Consider the following 19446-nt stretch of genomic DNA (forward strand, 5'->3'; position numbering starts at 1 on the left):
TACTGCCGGATTTGACCTTTCTCCACGCCGACGCCACACTCGTCTGCGGTGACTATCACTGACAGAACAGAAGCGTGACTCATCGGAGAACACGACGTTCCGCCATTCCCTCATCCAAGTCGCTCTAGCCCGGCACCATGCCAGGCGTGCACGTCTATGCTGTGGAGTCAATGGTAGTCTTCTGAGCGGACGCCGGGAGTGCAGGCCTCCTTCAACCAATCGACGGGAAATTGTTCTGGTCGATATTGGAACAGCCAGGGTGTCTTGCACATGCTGAAGAATGGCGGTTGACGTGGCGTGCGGGGCTGCCACCGCTTGGCGGCGGATGCGCCGATCCTCGCGTGCTGACGTCACTCGGGCTGTGCCTGGACCCCTCGCACGTGCCACGTGTCCCTGCGCCAACCATCTTCGCCACAGGCGCTGCACCGTGGACACATCCCTATGGGTATCGGCTGCGATTTGACGAAGCGACCAACCTGCCCTTCTCAGCCCGATCACCATACCCCTCGTAAAGTCGTCTGTCTGCTGGAAATGCCTCCGTTGACGGCGGCCTGGCATTCTTAGATATACACGTGTCCTGTGGCACACGACAACACGTTCTACAATGACTGTCGGCTGAGAAATCACTGTACGAAGTGGGCCATTCGCCAACGCCGTGTCCCATTTATCGTTCGCTACGTGCGCAGCACAGCGGCGCATTTCACATCATGAGCATACCTCAGTGACGTCAGTCTACCCTGCAATTGGCATAAAGTTCTGACCACTCCTTCTTGGTGTTGCATTTGCTCTGTCAGTCAGTGTATAAGAGAAAATGGAGGAAAACCTTTCTGGCTTTCCTATAAATCCACGTCTAATCAAAGATTTTAAAATGAAATGCATATAGAAACCTTCCTCGGGGTGAGTATACTCCAAATACGAAGTTTGGTTGAAATCTATCCAGCCGTTTTGCCGTGATGGTGGAACAAACAAACAGACAAACAGATACGAAAAGTAAAAACCACCGATTCGGTCTTGAGTTGACATAAAACGGATAAATATCTGAAAAATTGCCAAAACAAACGAAATTACAGACAGCGGACCCCCTACAACTGTATTTATAAGATGACCATCAAGATAAATAGGATGGATGGTTTTGTTTAGCTACTGAAAAGACGAACACAAGTTATTTATTTATTTATTTATTTATTTATTTATTTATTTATTTATTTATTTATTTATTGATTTATTTATTTATTTATTTATATATTTATTTATTTATTTATTTATTTATTTATTTATTTATTTATTTATTTATTGATTTATTTATTTATTTATTTATATATTTATTTATTTATTTATTTATTTATTTATTTATTTATTTATTTATTTATTTGATAACATGAAAGTTCACAGGCCAAAGCATGATTAAATTCCTACTTGACATGTCAGGTTTGAACTCTAAAGACATCAAAATAATAATAATAATAATAATAATAATAATAATAATAATAATAATAATAATAATAATAATAATAATAATAGAAATAAGAACACAACAGAAGATTAAAACCACAAACGAAAAACAAAAATAATATAGGCTACAGATTAGCCATATAAAATTACTAAACAAATCAGATCCGAACCAAACATTCGTATGAATACCCAGCATTCCAGCAACACGGAATTCGATAATGATTAAACTTTAGTAAAAATTGCCTTTATTTGCTTATTGAACAAGCTAGTGCCAGCGTATAAATCAATTTGAGCACCAAATGTATTATAAACCGATAATATTTTAACTAAAGGTGAATTAGTATGAGGAACACCTCTATATCTAAAGATGTGAAATAGTGTTTGCTGTCGTGATTTTACTTGTGGTACATGTAAAGGGATGAAACTAAGTAATTCTTGACAGCAATTTTTTCTACTTAAAATTTTCTTCAATATTTGAAATGAAATAATGTTCTCCTGCTTTTCAAAGACGTCAAACTGAACAAATACCATAAAAACTGGATTGAAATTTCAAATGGACAAAATATATTAAACGTTTTATGATACAAATATCTTAGAAGTGTATTTTTGTATAGTCTTAATGTGACGAGTTTGGTCCTTATAAAGGGGGTCCCAGATTACTGTTGAATATTCTAATTTGCTTTATACCAAATTTATATGCAACTTAAGATTACTTCCGATTGAGCAAATAATTTTGGGTTTTTAACAATAAAATCAAGCGTCTTGCTAGCCATACTTATTACTTTTTCAAACGGGGGGGCTCCAGATTACGGTCGAATAGTCTAATCTGCTTCGTACTAGACTTATATACTACTTAATAATTACTTTCGATTGAGCAAATAATTTGGAGTTTCTAGTAATAATTTTGTTAGTGAAACTCATTGCTTTTTTAAAATGTCTATTAAAAGTTAATTTGCTGTCGCAACTAATTCCTAAATAACATCGTAATATAACATTGTTGATATCCTGCTGAAAATCATTCTCGTCACTGCAATTATATATGGTCTTATATAACTTTACGTCGTCACCAAACAACCAACAATCAGAGTAACGAAGTATATCGGGCAAATCATCAACCATAATGACAATTAGGAGAGGTCCGAGATTTGAACCTTGTGGCATACCGGTATAACTAACAAAATCATGTGAACTTTCGTTTTTGAAACAGATTGATGTCTATATTTGAAATAGGAACATAGTAATTGAAGCAATGGTTTAGAAAGTCCAAGCTGATTCACTTTTGTGAAAAGAATTTTATGATCTACCTTATCACCGGCCTGATCTAGATCCATGTATATTACAACGGTTCTTCTCTTTGTGCCTAATGCATTTTAAATTCACTTGATACCACAGTAGTAGAACAGTACAGGGGTGGTTGTTACGATCACGGCGTGAATGCACAGTCGATTTTTAAAATGGCCACGTTTGAGGTTGGCCGAATATCAGCCGTTTCTTCCCATCACGTGTTATATCGTTGAATATTTGAAAAATTCTGAAAGGGGAACAAAACATTGGGGCAGTATTTAGTAGAAGAAAGGTATAAATACCGGTGGGGTTCGCTAGAAGGGGGCGGGAATTGGTAATGGAGCGGTGTGCTTCAGATATGGGGAAATCCAACGAAGCAGATGTGTGTGTGAGATGGATGGCATTTGAAGGAGATTTAATCATAATTGTTGAAACATGGTTACTTCCGGATGAAGAGAAATATTACAACTTAAAGGGATATGATGCTTATTTCTATTCTCGAATCCGTAAAAGAGGAGGTGGAATAGTTATTTATATCAAAGAGCCTTATAAAGCAATAGAAATCTTGTCTATCAATAGTCTTGATATTCCATTTAACTTACTATTACTTGAAGTACCAGTACTTGGTCTCAAAGTTCTAGCATGTTATAATCCCCATGTACAATATTCTAAAGATTTCATAACTTTATTATAAGATGTCTGGAATAAGCATAACAAACATCTATGTATTACTATGGGTGATTTTTTAATATTGATAAATTAGAGCAGACTCCACTTAGTAAAGATCTAAAGCACCTCTGTGACAGCTTTAATCAGAATGCTTGTAATACAATTTTTTCCACTAGAATCACCAATAATTGTAAATCTCTCATAGACCATGCATATATAAATAAACCTTGTAAATGTAATTTATATAACATCTTCCATGACTTTAGTGACCATAACATGTTGGTTTGTGACTTAGAGATATTATCGAAGACTAACGTAACTAGAAAACTCATAACATTTAAGAAAACTAATATTAATAAAGTGGATGAGTATATGTCCAAAAATCCATTAACGATTACGGAAGACGATTGTTGTGATACCATAGTTAACAAAATTGTTGAGTATGTAACAAAAGCTAGTACAGAGGCTACAAATCAAAACAATGGGCAGAAAAATATTAAAAGGACAAGACGTTTTTGCCCATGGATAACTCCTCAACTTGTAGATCTTATTAACCAGAAAAAATAAATTGTACAGTAAAATTAAGAGGCAACAAGTTAGATTAAAAATGGGATGTGGTTATGTATCACAACAATTGAAGATAGATTACTCATTGGTGTGTAATAGGGTTACCAAACTTAAGAGAGAATTAGAGAACTCATACTATATTAATAATTTAAGGAACACAAGGAATCAGTGGAAAGTTATAAATGAGATATTGACAGGAAATACTAAGTATGGATATTCATTTGAGAATACATGATGAACTAGTTACAAATCCAAAAGAAATTTCTACAACATTTAATGAATATTTTACTAGTATAGCGAAATATATGCCCAGCAATATCCAATTTAATGATCCTCCTAATTTAGGGAGTGGATCGAGTAATTCTTTTTTTTGAGTCCAACCAATGAAAATGAAGTTGCTAATATAATAGAAAAATTAAAAAATAGTCGTAGTGAAGACTGCTATGGTATTAGCAACAATACAAGTAAGAAATTTTCATATCATTTAATTCCTCATATAACTAAATTAATCAATAAATCTATACAAGAGGGTAAAGTCCCTAAAAGACTTAAAATAGCTAAGGTCTTACCTATCTATAAAGGAGGGGACAAAACTGAACATAATAATTGTAGGCCTATCTCTATCATTCCTATCCTGCTAAAAATTTTGGAGCATATAATTAAAGAGAGATTATTGAAATTTCTAGATAATAATAATTTCTTTTATAAATATCAATACGGATTCTTACAAAATTCAAGCACTTGCAATACTTTTGAAGATATTTTCATTAAATTACAAGAAGCTTTAGATTTAGATCAATTAGCATCGGGCATATTTATAGATATCAAGAAAGCTTTTGATACAGTTGATTGTGGTATTTTAATCAATAAATTGGAAGCAGCTGGCGTAAGGGGTGTTGCTCTAGACTGGTTTATAGACTATCTCACAGATAGGGAACAATTTGTGAATTGTATGAATACCAACAGTAATTACCAAACTATCTCAGTCGGAGTCCCACAGGGTTCAGTGTTAGGACCGTTACTTTTTCTTATTTTTATTAACGATATGGGTAACTTACATCTCAGAGGTATATTATCACTTTCTGCACATGACACCAATATATTCTATACCGGTGATAACATTCAAGAACTTGAACAAAATATGCAGCATGATGCAAATTTAATTGAAACGTGGTTCTGTAATAATCGATTAACAATCAATCTGACAAAACCAATTATATTTTATTTCATAAACCTAAAAGTAATAATTTTTTAGATTTACACTTGACGTTTTTTGGGCAATCAGTGCCTAGAGTAAAGGCTGCTAAATTTCTTGGACTAATTATTGACGAATCACTAAAGTGGAAGCATCATGTTGAATCTATCTGTGACAAACTGATCCCAGCTATTGGCATTTTAAATAGACTGAAATACAAAGTTTCTCAAAATTTATTGAAAAGTATTTTCCAAGCGCTAATTGAGAGCCATATTACTTATATGATCCATGTATGGGCATGTTGTACTAAGGAATTATTCGCTAGAGTTGTTATGCTGCATAAAAGAGCATTGAAAATACTTTTTAAATTGCCTCTGTTAACTCCTACTGAACAATTGTACAGACTGTGTAATGTTCTCTCACTTGATAGCCTACGACAGAAATCTTCATTGGTTATGATATATAAAATTATTCGTAATTTGGCACACTCAAATACATCATGTAAAACAAATTCAGTAATTCACAATTATAATACAAGGAATGCTAATAATATCCACTGCACTGTCATCCATTCAAATAAATATGGAATTAATTCCATATGGCATTATTCTGTTAGTCTCTACAATAAACTGCCGGAAGATATAAAGAACGCCTCTTCAATAAAAATGTTCTAAAAGAAGTTAAATAATTATCTTAAGTAGAAAAAAATGTAAATTTAACGAATTTTGAAACTGACTTTTACATTTTCTTTCTTGTATATTTAGTAGTCGGTGTGACTGCTTGTTTACTCTTACAGTGTATCATTATAAAACAATTCAATTATATAAAACAAAACATATACTGGTACATATGATTATCTTATAGGATATATTAATATTTTATGAAACTAACGTAACTTATGTGTGATATGTAGTACTTAGCTCTATTCATGTAACCAAAATTACTATTAACTGATTTGATGTATCAAACTTGTATTACTGGAGTGTATTAATTTACTTTATAAATACTCTGAACCCATAATATTAGAATGTACTGCACCACAGCGAGCTTTAGCTCAGGTGCCTCAGCTAATAAATAAATAAATAAATAAAAAATGTCACAAGTACTTGTTCCAGCATATTAAAAAACTTCGGCGGCACAATGATCCAACACTCATAGGTCTCTTAAATAGTACGGCAATTGAAGGGACGTTTTACAAATACTGTAGTATTAAGGTATTACATTACCACATCTTAGTACCCGCGCACTTAATTCTACAGAGCGCACTAATCGCAACGAGTATTAAGGAAATAAAAACAATGAAATATATAATGTTCCAACAGTATAATGTAATATACGTGCGGAAAGGATTTTATTACAAGACGCTTATGGAAGTTTTGCAATGGTTATTTTCTCAGATGTGTCCGATACTGCCACACATGTGTAAAACGACTGAAAAAGCCTACGGAACTTGAATAACCTTATTTATAACTCCATATATAACGCACAGTTATAAAAATGAATAACTTACTTATTCATAGTTACCTACTGTATATGAGTTGTAATCGAGCTGGCAAAGCAAAAGGTCGTATTGTATTATGAGCGCTAAATGAGGAATATGGGAATTGTCGTTCAACAGTATTGGATGGCCATAGGTCTTGGCGCGGACGAGTGAATTGGGTGCGTGCACCAAGGGAGAAGAGTCACCTGCAACGAAATGGGTAGGAGGTAACTCTGATCGCGGCAACAACTGCTTGTGATAGGAGGTGTAGAAATGGATCCTGGGCCAGTGGGAGCACGTGGCTGGGAAGAAATGAAGGAAACAGAGAGGCTTGTCAGGCTGAACAAACGAGACAGATAATCCGTGAACAGTACAATTAAATGAAGGAGTTAAAAATGTGTGTAAAAGAGGAGCTAAAGAGTCATAACAGAAAAGGTTGTGGAGAATTACCAAAATCTTCAGGAAGAGTTGAGACAAGTGGCAAGAGAAAATAATGTCAAGAAGCAAGGAGAAAAAACACTTTTACCTACGCTATAGCGAAGAACGAATCCTAAAATTTAAAATATTTAGTAAGTCAAGTGTCGGACATTATTAAATAACTATATGAATATAGGGGGCAGTAAAATAGTCATTGATGACGTGCACAGACTGGGGAGAGTAAAAGAAAATAAATCAATTAAAGTTAAGTTGGAATAATAATATTATTGCTTTTACGTCCCACTATCTAAATTACGGCTTACGGGGACGAAATTTAAGTTGATCTGTCTGATGGCAAACAGTCATACGGAATCCAAATAATTTAAAAGGGGAAAGGTTATGGGTGAAGTGATACATGGATAGGAAGACCATCAAGGAACAGAGAATCCTATGTTTCCATTCAGGAAGAGTAAGAAGTTCCGGACTTAAGGCCTACATTAGATGCACGCGCCGCATAGTACTCGTATATGGTCGCTCAGACGAAGGAAATGGTTAAGCAGTTGAGTGCACCGACGCCGGAAGTGCGTACCCGCCCGACGGAGCAAGGAATGTGTAAGGCAACTGAGAGTGATAATTCTACTTGCAAAGCAGCTAACACGGTGGACCAGCGCGCTACATGGCCGGCGAACGGAAGATGAGCTGGATTTGCAGAGGTGGTGTACGTCGGAGCAGGTGACCGTTGGCTCGACCTAAGTCCAAGGCCCAGTGGAGGTACAGAGGACAGAGGAAAGGAAACTGCAGCGAGAGGTAAAATTTTGAGTTTAGAGGACTGCTGGTCCGAAAAGTATAAAGCACAGAAGGTAGTATTTTAGAGCTGAAGAAAGCAAGAGTAAGAACGAGCAATACCAGCATCTTGACAGAGGGTAAAAGTAAAAAATCACTCGAATGGAGACTAATATGAGTCAATATAGCAGGATTTTTTAATATGGGAGCAGGTTAAATGCATATTATTACCTTTGTTGAGATTTGGATTGCAGCAGGATACGAAGTATATATTGAAGGTCTTAAAACGTATAGCAAGGCAAAGGATAGGGGAGCTCGTACAGGGAGATATCCTCGTGGAATACCAACCTTAATAAGCGAGAAAATAGAGGAGAAAATGTAACGAATAGAAACTGAAATATGAGAAATACTTCTGATAAAGACAAAAACGAACCTAAAGGGAGATTTAATCTTATGCCTCGGTTTTGTCTACAACACTCCCGAGGGCGCAACATTCGCAATATATTTTCACTGAATTAGCAGTGTAAATAAATAGATTAAGGAATGTGCAGGAGGATATAGGTATTGTGATGATGGGGAACTTCAATGCGGGGGATGTAAACTATATTCTAAAGCGATAGAGGAAATAGTAATTCAAAAGTGAAAAAGTCAAGATAAAGGATATATGGTGAAAAATTACTAGAATTATGTGGTACTGAAAACTGTATATTTTGAACAGGTGGTGGGCAGGAGATGAAAGGGGTAAATTCCCGTATGTAACAGAAACGGGACGAAGTGTTATAGATCTAGTAATATTCTCAAGGGAGGCATTACCACTCAGCAAGTGGGTAACAGTTGAAGGATGGGGAGAATCTCATCACTTACTCCTAATTATCTACCTGACAAGTAAGTGGGAGAATAGTGTGGCTTATTATCACAGCAATGTTAGAGAGAGATTAGGCCCCAAATATACTGTAGATGGAGATAAGACGTCAGAGACTTGAAGGAACATTATGAACGGAGAACTTACGAAATTATCAAGATGGAGATAGGACAAGCGATTGAAAATATCCAAATGGATGAAGCAATAAAGCTTATAGAATAATTCCGTACCGATAACAGGAAAGAAGATACGTGTGCAAAGGATATGAATGTGAAGAAATAGTGGGTGGTACAATGAAACTCAGAAAGAAACAGGCCGAAGTAACGAGTGCATTGATAACATAAAGGAAAGTAGGAGGGCATGAAATAAGAATCTCATTCTGTGGTATGAATCAAACCGTATGCACTGACTTGTGGCGGACGTGACCAGTGACTGACAGGAAGAATAGTATACTGGATCAGTGTGGGAGAATCCTCGACGAATACTTCTCTTCGCTATTAATAGGGACATTCTCATTATACGTCTGTGGAATAGTTCGAAAAATGCTTAGAGTGCTGAGTTTTTACGTCATCACAGGGCAAGTACAGGAAATGATACCTCATGGTATAGGAAATACATGAACTGCATAGTCCCAAATTTAGAAGTGAATCTAACAGAGCACATTTTCGACCAGTTCAACACATTCTAATTTCACCATTCGCTACACAATAAAATGTCTGCAAACGAAGACTCAAAGTACGACTAGTCAGGGGCGTAACGTTAGGGAGCCCCGCAGACTCCTCCCAAAAGGATAAAATACATCTAGCCTAATGTCACTGTGCACAGAAATGATCAGGGCCGTTTTGTAAAATCAGTTCGTTGAGGGAATTGCCACTCGGTTGCCTCTAGCAGCAGTTTATGGTACTAAGTGTAACAATGTTTCCCCTTGCCATCTCTCGCAATACCACGACATGCTTCTCGCAACAGATCTGCACCAAATAAAAAATAAAAAATCCAGAGCCTGTTTCGAGACATTTGACCTGATCAGGAATGGAATGAATGAAGCCCCCATTTAGCGGTGAGGATACGAATTGCGCCGGCTGCCGAAGCCTGTCGCACTCCTCTGAGGCAATGATTAACGACTGACAGTTGATATGAAATGATATTGGAGAGTATTGGTGGAATGAAAGATGAGAAGGAAAACCGGAGCACCCGGAGAAAATCCTGTCCCATCTCCGCTTTGTCCAGCACAAATCTCACATGGAGTGACCGGGATTTGAACCACAGAACCCAGCGGTGAGAGACCGGCGTGTTGCCGCCTGAATCACGGAGACTGCATCTGCACCACATTATTGAAAATTAATTACAGCAATGGTATTTCAGTTAGACAATTATAATTTGTTGATGTGCAGTGCACGTGAGATCGTGTAGTGCACGTGAGATCGTGTTATGCACAAATTTTGCTGAACATTTAACTTTTAAATTTTGTCACACTTTTATTGGACAGCAATGTATAATGCTAATAGAACGTTGGTTCGACTAGTCATACCTGCCAGATTTTACCATTCTCTGTAAGTTTACATTTTTATACATATATATTACAGTTAGCTGTTTCAGTCTGTAGAAACTACTTTTGAATAAATAAAAACTACCTAAAAAAGAAAGCATATGGTAACAGAATTTTACCTGAAGAAGAAACAACTTAATTAAAATAGAAAAATGCAAGTATCATCCTGTTACTATGTGTTTTCTTTTCCAGGTTGTTCATAAATGTATTTATTAATTCAAAATTAGTCTCGACAGAGTGAAGAACCTAACAGTTGTAAATTAACTGACGAGGGAACACATACATTTGTTACACTCGGATTCGGTTGAAATTCGGAAGTAATATTCGTGGGAGGAAGTAGAATGCTAAGGTGAAAACTGCATGTGCCCAGCGCAAGTTTAAACGCCAAAATTGAACAAATAAATAGTCGGAAAATTAGAAGTGCCGTGGGAGCATCGGGGTGTGGGGGAGAGTTAGGGAGGAGCGAAGCAGCGGACGTGAACAACCAGGCTGTAACGAGCTGCGCCAGCAGTCAGACAGCGTATAGTTAGCGCGTTCCCCTTAACTTCCCGATCAGATGTGCAAAACGTAAATATGAAAACTGCACATGAAACAAGTATACAAAGGACGATGTTTGAACAACGATGCCAATAAGATTTGAGAAATTCGCACCCGAGTTCTTGTTACTCGCAATTTTTCATATTTACGTTTTGCACATCTGATCGGGAAGTTAAGGGGAACACGCTAACTATACGCTGCCTGGCTGCTGGCGCAGCTCGACGCAGCCCGGTTGGTTCACGTCCGCTGCTTCGCTCCTCCCTACCTCACCGCCACACTCCGATACTCCCGCGGCACTTCTAATTTTACGACTATTTATTTGTTCAATTTTGGCATTTCAACTTGCGCTGGCCACATGCAGTTTTCACCTTAGCATTCTACTGCCTCCCACGAATATTCCTACCAAATTTCAACCGAATCCGAGTGTAACACATGTATGTGTTCCCTCGTGAGTGGAAACTGAAAAGAGATGGTTTCAGATATCACCAAAACGAATTACCTCTACGTGAGAGTACAGACAAATAAACAAATCCCATGCCCACTATCCTTAGAATTACTTGCAATAGACGTGTCCGCTTCTGCCTTACACTTCCAAAATGACGCGTTTAAAGTTATTTTCACTCTACTTCCGTGAAATTTCTTGTGTTCTCTTCCAATGATTACATAACCACACCATAAACGTCTTGAGATATGCTAGTACTGTACTACTGTCTGGTAACTTAACATCAATTCGCTCTTTAAAGCGATGACCTATACAATATGTTTGGTGTTCGCGAAACCGTCTACATTTTAATAGTTTTGTTGCAATATTATGTAAGATTCAGGAGATTTTAACACAAGTGAATCCCTGTTTCAGACGTGCCTACGTGCCGGGATGAGCGTGAGGAACTGTATGGCGCTCTCAAACACGAAACGGTGATGTTGCGCTGCGAGGTGGATGCCAACCCACCTTTCGTCGCCTTTCACTGGACGTTCAACAACTCTGGTGACCTGACAGAGGTACCTGGAACACACTACTCGAGCAGTGGTGAGGTATCTCGTCTCAACTACACACCTGTCAGTGACATGGACTATGGAACTCTAGCATGCTGGGGTACCAACGCCGTGGGCCACCAGAGGACACCCTGCGTCTTCCAGGTCGTAGCTGCAGGTATTGATCATCTCTCTTTAAGACTGTATTACTAGATAATTTATAGGTTGGCATAGGGACAGATACAAAGAATGAAAATTTTGTGTGTGTGTGCGTGCGTGCGTGCGTGCGTGCGTGTGCATGTGTGTGTGTGTGCGTGTGTGAGCGTGTGTGTGTGTCAAATAATAGTGGAAAAGCTAGGACTCCTGAGTAAGGTAAACATAGTTTTGTAGGAAATAATACAAACTGTTTTCGCCTTCAGTAATGTTTCGAAGGGATTCATAATCAATCTATAATACTTTGCCGGACTGTCAAATCTATTGAGATAACTGAATTAATATTGTATTTTTAACCTTTTCACTCTCAAGTTCCTTTCACCCTTATGCATGCCCCATGCCAGATTTTTCTGGATGTTGCGACAATGGTTAAATAGGCTAAGTCATGAAACGATGACATTAGCAAAAGTTTGGCACGTTCACCAGAACTTGACTATCTATATTCAAAATGCCTAATTCTGTCTGTCATTCACAGCGATGTTGAGAAAACGGGAAGGTTTCAACAGATGAAATTGGTACCAGTTATACATTGTTATTTCTACTTCACAAGAAAAATACGATGAACCGCTTACGACCACAAATTTTGTACATTTTAAAAAGAAAAATACGTTTCTATCAGCGAAGTTATTGTCTCATTGCCGCGATGACTTACGTACACAGCTATATCTATAGCCATGACGTTGGACTGCGTCAGCCTTTCACAGATATATTGGGAAAATGAGAACGTTTGACAAACAAACTGGTACAACATATGGCTTAAAAGAACTGTGCAATGATGAGCATCATACTTGCAATACTTATTTTTCCAATCTGGGGTATGAAAACACATTATTTCCCATAAAAGCACGGCGCGTCTCGTAGCCATGGTCGATAAGTCATCAAGTGTGTATGGTCTAACGTTGTAGTTAGCCTGTTTGAGTCTTGTTGGTCTAGAAGTTTTTTTTATCATTAGGATGTTGGCAGGCAGGGTATACATTTTATAATCACTAGATTGCGTGCGAAAAGTCTGGATTAAATTCCAAACCCTTTCGCAGTGCTCATATGGAATGAGGGCATATGACGCTGTCCGTCGCATAGGGACGTAAAACCTTGAGCAGACCCTTTGGTGCCACTAGACAGGAGTAGGCTACATGTCGGCAGATGTTTCGCCTTCTTCCCACTATTATAAATTATATCACGTCATTCACTTTATCTCATTAACTCCTCTTATTGATGTCGACGCCAGGAAGGGCATCCGGTCGTAAAGTATCGCTGCGGGGATTCATCTTACTTCATTCCCGACCCCGTATGGGTTTCACATACAAGTTTGAGGAATGACATCTTAACAAATGTTGATCTTGGATGCTTCGTTGTAGGTGTTCTTATGGTAGAGACATGTTTCGGCTGAGATGGAATTTCGAATGTTTGATTCTTTCTCGATAAAATGCCTCTCATTCAACGAGGTGAGGTTATCATTTATTTGCACATAATAACATTAACGTCATCTATTGGCATAAGTTTTATTCTCTGGTTTTAAGCATTGGAGCTTGGAGCTTTGGCAGGAATATGTAGGGAACTTCTATGAATATGACAAAATACCAAAGGACACTAAGATTGAAGGTAAGACTAATGGAGGACAAAAAATGATACCGGTGTTGTATTTTGGAAAGCGAGGTGGAAAGGGCATTGAAGGACATGAAGAACCACAAGGCAAGGGGGAATGATGGATTGCCGGCAGAGTGTCTTGGAAACAGAGGTGTGAAGGAAATAACATACCTTTGTAATGAGATAACAACAAAGGGGAATGGCCAGAAGAATTTCCCTCGATAATCATGATACCAATTCCAAAGAAGAAGAATTCGAAGAAATGCGACGACTACAAGACCATTAGCCTAATAACCAATGCAACCGAAATATTACTTAGAGTATTAGCTAGAAGACTGTATGGAAAGTTACAGATACGTATATTGCAGAAGAGCAGTATGGTTTTCGTAGAGGTAAAAGGACAAGAGATGAATTGGAGTGTTGAGAACTATTGGTGAAAGATACATGGAGAATGGAAAGGAAGTTTATGCCGTTTTCATCGATTTAGAAAAGGCGTTCGACATAGTGTTGGCTACTGAGTGTATGATTCGAAGCAGTGCATCGATTCGTTTAAGTGTCCGAGTGAATCGATTCACAGGAACGGCGATCTCACGGCACACGATTCAGTGGACTCGCAGTAGACAGTGCTGAGTGGCTCACTCACGGATCAGTGAGACACAACACACACACGGTTCATTATCGGCACACTGGCCATTGGAGGGGAGCCGAACTTCCGCTGCGGGCGAGACATACAGAGCCATAGCACACTGAAAGAATCATACGCTAAGACGGGCCTTGCTCTCAGCTCATTTGAAAATATTTGCATTCACTGTCCTCTTCTTAGAGGGACGTTTAATTAATAGATGGATTTATTTGCAATGTTGAAAAGGTAGTCAAAACATAATTCCAAAGTAACTAGCTAGTAAATAGGTAGGCTATTAGGTTCTACTATTTATTATTTCAATGAATCATTATTATAACTTAGTTGGCATTTGACAATTAATTCAACTCAACTCTCTAACCTACCTTATGACTATAAGTCATGCTCGTGACCACACGAAATTGCCTGTTTTATACTGGGAAGAACCGCTCAGTATTTTCTCAGTTCGTATGTCACGTCAATGCACAAGACTTCAATAATCGAATTACGAGATCACCGGTGTACGTGGACAGTGAGTAAGTGAACTGACGGACGCAATAACTTAAATAAAAATATGTTAAATCAGAAAACCACAGGGCTGTCCGGCTCCATGGTTAAATGGTTAGCGTGCTGTCCTTTGGTCAGAAGGAACCCGGGTTCGATAGGGTCGGGAATTTTAACCATCATTTGTTAATTTCCCTGGTACGGGGGCTGGTTGTATGTGTTGTCTTCATCGTCATTTCATCCTCATCACGACGCTCAGGTCGCCTACGGGAGTCAAATCAAAAGACCTGCACCTGGCGAGCCGAACCCGTCCTGGGATCTCCCGGCATTAAAGCCATGCACCATTTCTTTTTACCACAGGGCTACTCTGCATCTCGGGTAGCCTGTACAAAATATGACGATTTAAAACATCCTCTACTGATAGAGACATATTTTCAAAGATTACGGAGCGAGTTGGCCATGCGGTTAGGGTCGCGTAGCTATGAGCTTGCATTCGGGGGATGGTGGGTTCGACTCGTACCATCTGCAGCCGTTATGATGGTCACACCAGGCAAATCCTGGTGTTCTACTACAATTAAGGTCAGAGCCGCTTCCTTTCCACTCCAAGCACATAAGGCCTGTCTCTGTCGGTGCAAAGTAAAGCAACTTATTTGATTTTTTAAATATGAAGACTACTTATTGCGAACACAGGTACTTTTGCATTTAATTCTGCATATAATAGAGTTGTGACTGTCAGAGAACTGAGGGAAGACCATAAGTTACTGTATAAAAATTGGGTTATGTCAGGTATTATTATTATTATTATTATTATTATTATTATTATTATTATTATTATTATTATTATTATTATTATTATTAACTACGTAAGTTTTGTACTGTAATATAACGAGCATGTGTAGTGCCGCACAAGTGCCTATTCTTTCCTGATTTTCATTTTTAACTAATTTGTTTTGTACTATGTACTGTGCCCTTTTCACATGAGCACGTGTGGAAGATTCACTCGTTGACATGGGCTCCGGCAGCTGAAAAAGAAATAACTTACCACACGTAGACTCTCTTCTCAGGATGGACCGTCCGACAGTTCCTCGTACAACAGGCATACAGGGGTGTAAACAACCAACTAGGGATCAAGCTAGCTACTAAAAAAAGACGTAACCCAAAGACCGATTGAAATTTGAACAAATAGGTTTATTAAATAAAATGAAGTTGAATTTTGGATAATTAAAAATTGCAAAAAAAATAATTACGTTGAAATAAAACAGTACAATACTATGATATTATAAAATGATACAAAAAATATGAAACTCAAAATAACTACACTCATAAAATCTAACTTATCAAAACTGAACATTAAAATTACATTTACATCTCAGCACAACGTCTAGTTGTCTTAAGCGAGCTCAAAATACAGGTGGAACAACAAAGTAAAATAATGGAACTCCAATGAAGTGGGATACAAATGCAAGTTACAAATAAACTCAGGACTCCAGTATAGTCCTCCTGGATATTAGTAATTTAAAAGAGACTAAAAGTGTGCCCTAAATTTGTAAATTACCTATAACCACACTCAACATTTAAATGGCTATAAGTCGCCTATCATGGCATTCTATATTTTAAACAACACAATAATGTTATAGACCAAATTATCTACCACAATAAAAGCCTAATTGAAAATACACTGTGATCTTACTGGACTTAAATTTTATCGAAAAGAAATTAAATTCATTGTTAGAGGTCAATTGAAAATGTCCTATACGGGAAAATTACATTGTATATTCCTGATTACCTCTGCCACATTTAGTGTCATTCACTCTGGTATTACCTCTCACTCTCTCTAGTTATATTTGTGGCGTTTACCTACACTATTAACATAATACAGAATCGATCAGTTGACATGATTTACTTTCACGTTACAAATGTTTGACTGTGACGTTTAAATTTAAACCAAATTTACAAATCATATGTTTTGCGTTGTCACGGCCTTAGCCTTCTGTAAAGAAAAATGCTGACATTTATTAGACTGTGAATACGAGGTTGTCCTTTATCTTACCCTAACATCTACCAGAATACAACGCTCTTCAAAAATGGTATTTACAAATATTTACATAACACTCAGAATAGTGTTTGCCAAACAGAGCAACTAAACCCAACAAGAAAAACAGGAAAAATAATATATATGCAATGAAACTTTATTTACAAAACTTGAAATTCACGACCTTCCTACCTGACTTTATTAATCAGCTCCAAAATAAAATTCTAAACGAAATCTAAGGGGCACAAAATTTACCTGCGCGAAATTTACGTTACACTATTTTAATAAATGGAATTAGTTCATTATATGTTTAGGTCCACAAAAATTAATATTCCACCTTAATTTATTATCAACAATATGGGTTACCCTAGTTAATTTAAAATACTAATTTATCCCCATCATTATTAGCAGTATACGTAAGCGGTGACACAATTATATATCCTTACCAGAAACTGTAGCGTTACTATTGTGGGCAATCACTTCCCCTACTTGTCACATTCGAACCAAAAATTACCACAATTAATTAGTTTATGTCTCAACAGCAAGTCCTAATCCTTCTCATCGTTACTTCGCACACCACATTTCATACTGTTCCGGTGTTACTCATTATTCTTCCATGATTGCGTTATCACCTATTTCCTTAGTATGCCGAATGATTATTTTCCTCTGTAACATCTCCATTTTATCGTAGGTTCACATCATTTATTTGGTCCAAGTCTCTGGACTCCTACCATATTCCTCATGATTCTTATACACGCGTACAGTATGTCCATCATTCATACTCTACTCTTAACTCCTTTATATCTATATCATATCAGCCGTCTCCTATCATATGAGACGAAATTCATTATCCATTTATTCCCTGGGATAACTTTATATTCGTGATCACCTATTCTAGGCTCTCAATTCGGAACTTATTACCACCTTTATCTTATTTAATATTGCCGTCTGCGAATTAACGACGAGCTTGCTTATGACCAAAATGCCTCATCTCTACTTGTCAAGAAACATAATTGCCTTCACTAGTTCCTCCCCTCTGTGATTTAGCTTGCATACAATGCTAGTACAGTTATACAATTTAATCAGGCATGACTTTTCATTGCAATCATAATATTTTTATCATATTTTTACATTTATATAAATCTCAAGTCGGCTACAGATCGTTAATTCCAAGCTATCACCGCGTCTACACTCAAATTACCGAAAGATTAAAATAGGTTATCATAAATGTTTTACAGACACTTACCCCCTTATATATTTAATGTTGACCATTAATAATAAATATTATTATTACCAGAGTAACACATAACGAAGATCAAGTCAATTATTATTATTATTATTATTATTATTATTATTATTATTATTATTATTATTATTATTATTATTATTATCTACGTTGAATCTGACAATTTACACATATGCGATGTCGCTTGACCTCGTAAAATTTATAAGCACTAGTATCATTTTATTATTATTTCAACTAATGTAACGGACAACGAAAATCAAGTCTATTATTATAAAGTCTGAGGCTACAACAATCCAGCCCCGATCGCAGACCCGACTGTTCTAATCTCATCGATAGAGCCTGATTTTTCCTACAACGCCTCTCATTACTAATCGGAAATATTTGGGTGCGTGAAATCAATCTAACAACTACATTACTAAGATATAATATAAACGGACAACGTCTTGCTCTGCAGTCTTATATTTACATAAATATTAAATTCAACATCTCTCTACCTTGGATCTTGACGGCTGCATACTGCGTCTTCTGATTCCCGTTACATGATATTTATTCTATAGCGAATGCCATAATTGCGTCGTAACCAGCGAGACACACGTCACTTATCTTCGCTTTAATATTATGTAACACCCGCATTATTTACTGCTTAACATTTCTTGACATGTTACCTTACGACATAACTTATACACTAACATTACACTCACACATGAAAAACAAATTCACCGTTTGTATCCTGAAGTGGCCTATTTTTGATACTCGCTACACTTCGATCATCATGTCTTCTTGTCATGTCTACGCTACTCCCCTGGAATGTTTGTCAACAAGCCTCTCGTGTTGTTCACCTGCTTTACTTCCCTTTCACTGCGGTGTCCCTTGTTCGTTCACCTCCCAGCCTGAGATTTACCGTTAACACCACAATATTGTCTTGGCTTTCTAAATTCATAACGAGCATAAACGTTAGTGTCTCCAAATGTTTTGCGAATTCTACTTAGCACACTCAACCTAAAATATGATAAATCATCCCAAGATTTACTGTGCAAATGCAACACAGCAACATTCACGGACTAGTTTATTTAAGTGCCCGTGATGATTGACGTAAACTGTTCCAATCCAATTTGTGGGATCTAACATTTATACTTCTTCCAAAATGATACTGCACACTCGGAATATGTTTTGTACAACAGTTCGCCTAGTTCATTTATGGATATTATATAAATGTAGAAAATTGTTTGTATCAGAAGCTAACACACGTAGACCACATTTATTTTCACTGACGTTCACCGGAAAACTACCGTGTAACTTCACGTCTCAACATAACCAAGTGATTACAAGTACCGGCGCGAAAAACTGACAGGAAACTGACTCTTTCTCAGCACCTACGGCTCCTATTTGGGCATTTCCTACGCCACTCCCCTAGCGATCATGGAGAAAGGGAGGCGGACTAATATTTCTATCACTTCTTGGAGCATTATTGAAATGTCCGTCAT

The 19446-nt window shown here is 37.3% G+C and overlaps 1 protein-coding gene across 1 annotated transcript in view; it reads left to right on the forward strand.

Annotated features, from left to right (window-relative positions):
* LOC136876965 (nephrin) overlaps positions 1 to 19446 on the forward strand; it is a 1454397-nt gene that overhangs the window by 1139501 nt on the left and 295450 nt on the right. The window contains exon 10 of the mRNA XM_067150735.2: positions 11649 to 11942. Within this exon, the coding sequence (XP_067006836.2) occupies positions 11649 to 11942 (294 nt within the window). The remainder of the gene's footprint in view (positions 1 to 11648; positions 11943 to 19446) is intronic.

The sequence above is a fragment of the Anabrus simplex genome, chromosome 7 (genome assembly GCF_040414725.1).
Source record: "Anabrus simplex isolate iqAnaSimp1 chromosome 7, ASM4041472v1, whole genome shotgun sequence".
NCBI classification, from domain to species: domain Eukaryota; kingdom Metazoa; phylum Arthropoda; class Insecta; order Orthoptera; family Tettigoniidae; genus Anabrus; species Anabrus simplex.